The 9,058-nt window shown below is 35.3% G+C and overlaps 1 protein-coding gene across 1 annotated transcript in view; it reads right to left on the reverse strand.

Annotated features, from left to right (window-relative positions):
- Window positions 1-9,058, reverse strand: part of UBE4B (ubiquitination factor E4B) — a 36,339-nt gene that overhangs the window by 14,209 nt on the left and 13,072 nt on the right. The window contains exons 9-15 of the mRNA XM_009572125.1: window positions 6,928-7,069; window positions 6,308-6,408; window positions 5,013-5,127; window positions 2,958-3,041; window positions 1,317-1,373; window positions 830-946; window positions 603-701 (exon numbers count right to left, since the gene is read on the reverse strand). Coding sequence (XP_009570420.1) covers window positions 603-701; window positions 830-946; window positions 1,317-1,373; window positions 2,958-3,041; window positions 5,013-5,127; window positions 6,308-6,408; window positions 6,928-7,069 — 715 coding nt within the window. The remainder of the gene's footprint in view (window positions 1-602; window positions 702-829; window positions 947-1,316; window positions 1,374-2,957; window positions 3,042-5,012; window positions 5,128-6,307; window positions 6,409-6,927; window positions 7,070-9,058) is intronic.

Consider the following 9,058-nt stretch of genomic DNA (forward strand, 5'->3'; position numbering starts at 1 on the left):
TATTTCTATGTTCTACAAATTCCATAAAACTAACTACAACTTCTGTTATGGTCTTATTGTCAACATTATATGCATGTATTAGTTATGAAATTAGTTACAGAAAAGATGTATACAGACTAGTACAACACACACTCTACTAATACAGCATGCATTGTTTTTACTCATCCTTTAACATGAACTATAATCCATGACTAACTGTTCTGTTATATGTTCTACAAATTCCATAAAACTAACTACAACTTCTGTTATGGTCTTATTGTCAACATTATATGCATGTATTAGTTATGAAATTAGTTACAGAAAAGATGTATACAGACTAGTACAACACACACTCTACTAATACAGCATGCATTGTTTTTACTCATCCTTTAACATGAACTATAATCCATGACTAACTGTTCTGTTATTTTCCTAATTGGCTTACAGCCTTAGAGAAATATTTGTAGCACTATTTTTTTTTTTTCTAATTCCCTTCAGCCATATCCTAACAGATTTGTTGTTTAACACAGAAGCTTGGTTATTTTAGATTATATTCTTCTATGTCAAGACCAAAAAACCCACAATATTTTTGCACTTTTTTTTTTAAACGTGAGAACACTTACCCTTGCTAATTCCAGGTAATGTTGCAAAGACTGGCTAACAACCCGGGTGTTTTCAAGAGTAATTGCAGGCCCTGAGAAGTACTTTTCAACTACTTTGTTCTGAAAGTAGAATGAATATTGGCAAATGTTTCAAACATATTGGGGAAGGGAAAAAAAACACAAAGCAAAACCAAAACAAACAAAAAACCCCCACCACACTACTATCAACATCCTTCTGTAACACTTACGTCATCTTCAGCAAAGACAGAGAGACTGAAGAAGGCTCCAAGATAGGAAAGTCTTTGCAGCTCTCTTCCTGCACCTGTGCTTAAAGATTTAGGCAACCACAAGGGCAAAGAGACAACCTAGAAAACAGGAAAAATAGCAAGTTAATCAAAGCTGCCATGTCAGCCATACTACTTTATCTGCATTGTCACCTTTCAGTGCTTGCCACATGCCCTTGATTCTTCAACATTCAGTCATGCTGACAACTAAATGGAAACATCTCAGTATCTCAGCAATCTAAGCAAGTCCTGTTTGTCCTAGTTTTTTTAAATTCCCAGGGAAAAGGACTCCCTTTACCAGTTTACTTTAAACTATTGTTTAGCATGAGATACTACAGTAGCCCCTGTTTAGAGTTCTGAAGAACATTATCAATGTGGATCGTACGATATAACAACAAAATAAGTTACATGGTTCTTTTAACTTGAAAAAAATCAGACTGGATACACTTACCAAACTGCACATAGGGTGTGTTTTCCCAAACTTGATTTCACAAAGTTCACATAGTGCCTATAAAGAAATCCCAAGCAAAATTACTTTTGTGTGTAATTCCTAAGTAACCTGTTTGCAAATAACAAGCTTATCATGGTAAACTGCTGAAAGAGCCAAACCTTCTTCCCTTAATCAGTGGGAAAACTTCCATCTTTTACAATGGTGAAGAGGTCTAAAAAGAGCCAGAGCACACCCTGCTCCCATTTTCGCTTTTACGTATGTTCCAAGTTGTCTCAAAAAAGCTAACGTGTCTCACAGGATAATAAATTATTGCACTTATTTCAAAAATTAGCTGTGCAAATTGTTTGTTTGTTCAGAACATAACAATGCCCTTGCTGGACTCCTGAACTGCCACATAAAAGTCAGTAACAATAATAAATAGAGCAATTGTTCTATACATACACCAAGGCCTTTGTCTTTTGAATCAGAGTGGAAAAATGTCAGATGAACCAGAAGCCAGAAACAAAGAATCCTATCTAAGATTTCTAACTCACTTTCAACTGCAGCACAGAAAAAAGAAAGCAGTTATAACAGATCATTCTGAAAACACAAAAATACTGCAGGCTTTCACATATCCCGCTTCTCCTGTATTATGCGTTCTCATTCTTCAATTATACTATAGCTAGTAACTACTATTCCACCCTTTTGGTGCACACTGTGCCCACTACAGATGATCAAAATGGAATATCATTTCAAGTAGCCCTTACTTGCAGCCAACAGCCAAATTTGCAACAGTTCGCAATTTAAATTGGGGGGAATAACAGAAGAGCAGGAAAACACAGAACCAGCAAAAATTGTTATTTTTGCAAAAGTACCAGAGTTGCTTAGTCAATTTGATTTGCAGCACCCCAGTCCAGCTAATTTCCTGACGTACAAATTAAACCTGAGATGTAACAGCCTTTTTTGGCATCATACACTGAAGATCCTAAAATCTGAAGGTGCTAGCTCACAATGCTCAATTTAGCCAAGAATTTAGCTCGCTCTTTTGTGGCCAAGCATGCTTTTCGAAAGACTTTTTTGTTTTGTCAATAAAAGCAGTAGGAGGGAAGCAGATCTACGGACTAAAGTATGCACTTAAAAAAAACCCTAAAAATAAAATCCCCAACTTTTCAGCCAGGGAATATTATGACATTTTCCTACAGTAAAGAGCCACCAATTCAAATAATTTTGGGTTTAATACAATAGATTTTAGTTTCCCACATACAAAAGTGAGTCCAACAAACATTGGTATGCATATTGGGCCTTATTTCCCAGACTTGAACTGGGAGGAACTTAGCAGGATTTTATAACCATCCACAGTATTATAACTAGTACGCATGATGAAATCCATACATTTGATTAATCTTATATAAAGCAATACATATAAACATTTGAATAGCCCACTAGACAAACTCTGTACATTAAGCTTAAAGATATTATTGGCCTCAGACTCTACTTGATTTTTAATAGTCTTTTACACATCTCACACCACATTAAGCTTCCAACATAGAGTTTAACAGTAATCCACTAACCAAAAACGTTGAAGTATATCACCTTGTACAGAATCTGCGTAAGTTATCAGTAATCATAAAGAAACTGTTTCTAGAAATGAAGAGTCCTTACCATAAGGGGGTATTTAAAATTGTCACTATCAAGGGAGCACTCTTTGGAAGCTACTGCCAGGCCTTGTAAGATGGGAATAAAGATCTGTAAAAACAGAAGTAGATTACTTTATTCAAGAATAGGAAGCAACCAAATGACACTATTGCTGTACACAGCATAAAAAGCTTGCTCATTCTTCAAATACTGCAAGTTACACAAAAGAAAAACTAAGATCTTTTCTTTAAATTTGTACCAGTTAAGCCCGAATGCTTTAAGAAAGTCTTGAAAGCTAAAAACCAACTTGCTTGATAGAGTGTAAGTGATGTATTGACTTGATGCCTGAGCATAACGACTCACCCATAAAAGCTACTTCCAAGCACTTGTATGACTTGTATTATTTTTCCTGATCACATTCTAACTTGTTTCCAAACATTTACTTTGTAAATCAAAATAACCCCAGAGACATGTACATCTAGATCTGGAACCAAAGCTAACAGGTTACAAGCTGAAGCTGACAAATAGTAATGTCAGAACATCGACAAAAATCAGGTGTTGTTCCATCAAGTTCTCCACATGTGGAAGCCACGTAGGGAAGCATGCACACATTTCATACAGGATCACTGTAGATACTGTATGCATGTGTGCAAGCATATATATCATATACACAAATGAGAGCAGAAGTTCTGTAGAGGTCTCCAACAACTTGATTGCCCAAATGGGTAATAATTTATTTGCCTATACACTTGGGGTAATAATATAGCTTTAATTTTGCATGTCATGTAAGCAAGTTGGTTTTGTGCTGGTAAGTTGTAACTGCGGTAAGAGTAAAGATAATAAGCAGCAGTCAAGGCTTGTTATGAAAGAGGAAGTGACATGACAGGAACTTACTAATCAAAAGTAATTATACCTAACTAGTAAGTCGCAATCGTACAGCTCGGACAACTATACCCTCACAAAATAAACTTAGAGTAATTTTGCAACAATAACAACAAGAGGTCCCACTGAATTTTAAATGTAAGTATATCGTGTTCCTTCTATGAAAAGACAAAAAAAAAAATTAAATCATATTACAGAAGAGGACTATAAAGAGATTGTTGTCTGCTTCAGCTAGAGGAATGGTTCTCTTTTCCAGGGTAGGTGACCTTTAACACTTTCTGTAACCACTTTTTGACAGTCTTAAATGTACTTTCAACTGCATGAACCTCTACTAAAAGGTGTCCAGAGAGATAAATTATTAAAAGGTACTTGCGCTACGCATAAAAATTAGCTAATGCCATTTTTTTCAAAATTGGAAGGATCAAATGCCATTCTAAAGGCCCCTTCTTTACAGCTAAGTCACATAATACTTCAGGAGTGCTAATTAAGAGACAATTACAACCTCACTGATCTGCTTTAACTGGGCTAGAAGTTGTTTGCTAGTTTTGTGTCTTAATTACTAGGCCTACCAGTTCCAATTTTTTATCATCTCGGTGAACTACTCTGACACACAGAATAAACCATCTAATGTTTCTCAGTCATCTCCTCCATAAAATATGAAGGCTTAATGGACTAGGATTTGTAAAATGCTCTTAGCACTTTAGATGCAAACTACTGAAGTTGCAAAGAAGGGTAAAGATTGCAAGATAGAAAAAACAGTAAAACAGTAAAGATTGCAAGACAGAAAAAACAGTAAAACTTTCTGAGTACGATTACAGAAGATTGGTGTCTTACACATATATTTTTAGAATATTTCGTACAGAAGTACAGAAGGATGAAAACCCAAGATCAATCCTGTAATATATGCCTGCATATTCTGAGTAGTTCACTTCAACGTTACATAAATGTTCCCTGCTTATTAAGAAATGCACTTTTAATAACTAGAACCAGCAAATAATGAAAGTCAGTCTCTTTCACAAAATGCTAAATGAGTTAAAAACGAACAAAACCAAACTCCAAGGGCTTAACAGGTTGGTAGCCCCTGAAGTAATAGGTATAGGACTGTGAGATGCAGAATAAACCTGTGGAAATCCATTCTCTTGGATATTGCAAATAGTAGAATAATATGATATAATTATTTATTTTTTACCTATGCCTTACCTGTTTGAACACCTCTTCATCCTGATAGGTTGTTCTCACCAATTCTTGGATGAAGCCAAATGGGAGATTCCTACACAGCATATATGGTACCAGCAAAGACTGCTGCTGCAATGACCTTTATTTGTATTAAAAAAAAAAAAAACAAACAAAACTACTGATTATTTGCAGTAGTATTTGTAGTAGTGTTTACAAAAATGTCAGAGTAATCACATCTAAGGATGTGCCAGAAAGCAGATTATCAACATCTAGACACACCTACTCATTTCAGAAGTAACTAACCTTGTCTTCTCAAGTTACTTGTGGAAAGGTTATTCTGAAACAGATGCTGCTGCCAACATCACACTTTAGTTTAATGAGGCTGGAAGAAAATAACAGCTTCTGTGTAGTAATTGGTTCTCCCTTCTACTCCTCTCTAATAAAGACCCTTTGTTAAGCTCAGCTAGTGAAGGAACAACATTTTTTGATGTTTGTTTTTCCAGATTAAGAAAAGAACATAACATTAGTCTTTTCTGAATTAATACAGTCATTATTTTAACTGCTCCCTAGGACTTTTGAAAAAGTTTTTTTTTTTCCTTATTACATACATAAAAATGCCAACACTGGTTCATGTAAAGACAAAACTAATCTCAAAGCACAGTGGATAATTGATGCACCTTTAAAGATTATAGAATTATTGTTTGGAAACACAAATACAAAATTATGCAGATTTTAGTAAAAGTCACATATTCTATTTTAAAAACCTTTTTACTGTTCCAGCTAAACAGGCTGCTAGTTAAACAACTGCTGTTGAAACACTTGAAATCTCAGAGTCTTCATTTAGTGTAGAATGTCTACACACAGATTTACATTACCAAATCTGTTGTGGTAAACTCTCTGAAGTAAACAAGTGCTATGCCACTTCAGCAGTTTTTGCTACACGTTTTGATAAGACTGTTTCTCAGATGCAGCTCTACTGGTTACTGACTTTCACAGAAGTTATGCCTCAACAACCCGCAAGTAAAACAGTTTATGCATGAGGTAAGGCAGAAAACAGCTCAGTTAACTCAGACCCCCATTTAAAGTGTTCAAATCAACCTGGATGATTCTACCCAAACACAATTAGAAAACACTTAAACTACCGTCCACCAATGCATCAGTGGGAGCAATACTCTCCAATGGTAAAGCAATAAACTATTCCTCTGGCACATAAATGTATCCTGCTCCAACAACTGATCTTAGTTTTCTTTCCCAATCCTCAGAAGAAAAAAAAATCCTGGAACAATTTAACTTTCATGACTAACATCAGCTGTATTTACCTTGGTTGTGTTAAGGATCCCTGTAGCACCAAAGCAGCATGTGAAATGCACTGTGATCGGATGTTGCTCAGTAACTGGCTAACTGTTGGCTGGCTACACATCTGATAAAAATAACTTTATTTTAATACAAACTAAAAGTATTCAGAGACAGAACAGATAAGAAATATAATAAATTTCTTTATTCATGCAGTATGAATATAATATGCAAACTTAGATTAGCACTACTCCAGCTAAAAACCTTTCAGATTATATATATAAAAAGTGGTGTTTCGGTTTTTTTTTTTGCCCAGAAGCAAAAGCTTAAAGCAGAATATAGAACACTGATAGGGAGCTGGTCTCACAAAAATATGGTTTATGTGGAATAAACTTGGATAAAATGCAGTAGATCAAAAGGGGAAGGACAGTTTCTAACACAGTGCTTATTTTAGAGATGTAAAACATATCCGTGATTCAAATATGATGAATTAGTAAGAGTCAAAGGGACTTTATAAATCCTATAAACCTATTTCTGCAACAAAGCCATCAAGAAAGAACTATCAATTTCCATCAACTTTCCCCACTAAACCCTAAGAGGAGTGTCTGTGACAGCACTGATACAACTTCACTCATCTGAAATATACCTTTGGTGCTTTTCTCTCCTCTATTCCAACTCTGTCAAAACACTCAATGAGGTAGTTCAGCATCTCTGTCTCCTTACAATTTTCAATGGTGAAGTGGTCACTGCAGGAATCGGAAACACTTGAGCTGCCAGAGCCTCCCATACTTTAAAACACACAAAAAGAAGAAACAAAGCATTAGGTACAGTTCTTCACGTGTGCACAATCAAATAATTCACGAACTCTTGAATTCCTCTGTCAATTTGCTGAAGACTCCATCCCATCACGCACATAGCTCAATAATTAAGATCATTTTTGTGATCTACGAAGAGCTCTCCTTTTAACAGCTTGTCCAACTCTGAAAGTTCAACTGTACTGTAAAATGACTGAAGAATCAATTATCTTATTAAATGAATAAGTATCTGAAAGACAGCAATAAGGTGCATGACTTTAATGGGAATCAATAAATCTTGTTCTCACGTGGCAACACTGAAAATGAACAGCCTTTAAGTTGTACCTGACATCAAAACTGTTCAGACGCTCAGGACATCACAATACTTCCATGCCATGATGCAACCTCTGCACAGTCTCTGTATACAGCATTCAAAATGGTGGAAATTTCACCAACTCTGTTAACACTACCCAACCCATGGAAGGCAAGATCCTCCCACTGCAGAGAAGAGACCTTAGCTGTCAGGGCTATAGACAATCACTTTATATATTCTAAGGAAGGACAATGAGCAAAACAGGAGGCAATACATCAAAGCAACTCTTCCTTTTAAAATTTCCACATTAAAGATAACTTAATTTCAACTCGGTTCATTTCAATTCCCTTATAGTAAAATATGCCATTTCATTAAGTAGCACAGCTTGGGGGGGGAAGACTGATATTGTAAACACGAAAACTAAATCCACAAAAACAAAACAATGCTTGAGACAAGACAGAAATTAAATACAAAAGTGAGAACAGATCCCACGATTCAATCTCAGACTTGTTATCTCAACAGAATTCTTTTCTACATAACAGCTTGGCAAAGCTAATTAAAAGCAAAATCCTCATTTTACAGAAGGGAATTAAGACAAGATATATTTACTTTATGTAAATGGAATGAAAAAAATAGCAATTACGTGGATAGTCTACTGCTATTTCTCAAAGAAGAGTCTGTGTACAGTCAAGGTGGACCTAAATGAAGACCAATTTATAAGTCCCAGATCTTAAACTGGAAAATAAGAGTATTTGTTTCCTTAAATGCAGCTTTTTAAAAACATGCTTAAAATTACAAACTCTATCAAAACTGGAATTTCCTTTAAACTGTAAAATAATTCACATTTTAATAATCAAACTGTACAAGTCTACTGTGCAAGCTTTACAGTCCAACCAATAAATCAGGGAAAGGTTATTACTGCTAAGCATCCGGTAGCTTAGCATGTTAAGAAACGTAACTTCTAATAGCAGCAATCTCTTTTTGCATCGAGAATTTGTTTTCAGTCATTCAATTAAAACTAATCCATGTAAAATGTAGCTCTACTGAAATAGTACTCTGTAACCATGAAATCATACACATTTTCTTTTTAGTCTCTCTTTTAAACCTCTTGACTTCTCACATTCAGCTTAGAAATCACCCTTTTAAAAACATCAATTTATATTAAAAACCCTACTACTTCTATAGTTAGTAATTCTGTTAATGATTTCACTGCAGCAGTAACTGAAATTATTCTAATGCATGGCTTATACATCCTTCATACACATATTGAATGCCTTGGTATTTTCAGAATGCAAGTTGTTGCATAATTGTACAGTCACTGTGTTTATAATTTAACTAGCATCTTACTGCTGTCTGCAGAATGCCAGGACTTAATATACAAACTAAGACTCTAGCCAGACCAAAGGCTTTGCAACTCAAACCAACATTTGGATTAAATTGCCAACAGGATAAGAATTAAACAAAACAGTGGGGAAAAAATAATCCTAAATTCCACGTACACAAAAACCCCTAGATCTGTGTTATCAAGTTCACTCTCCTGAAATTAGACTAGAATGGAAAAGAGGAGATGGTATTGGAAGGTCTTCTAGTTAACAGTTGACTTTAGCAGTAGTGTCCCAACATACCACAGGAACAAACATAGACAGAAAAGCTAGCGGGGGCGGGGGGGG

Source organism: Fulmarus glacialis, unplaced genomic scaffold (assembly GCF_000690835.1).
Source record: "Fulmarus glacialis isolate BGI_N327 unplaced genomic scaffold, ASM69083v1 scaffold20632, whole genome shotgun sequence".
NCBI classification, from domain to species: Eukaryota; Metazoa; Chordata; class Aves; order Procellariiformes; family Procellariidae; genus Fulmarus; species Fulmarus glacialis.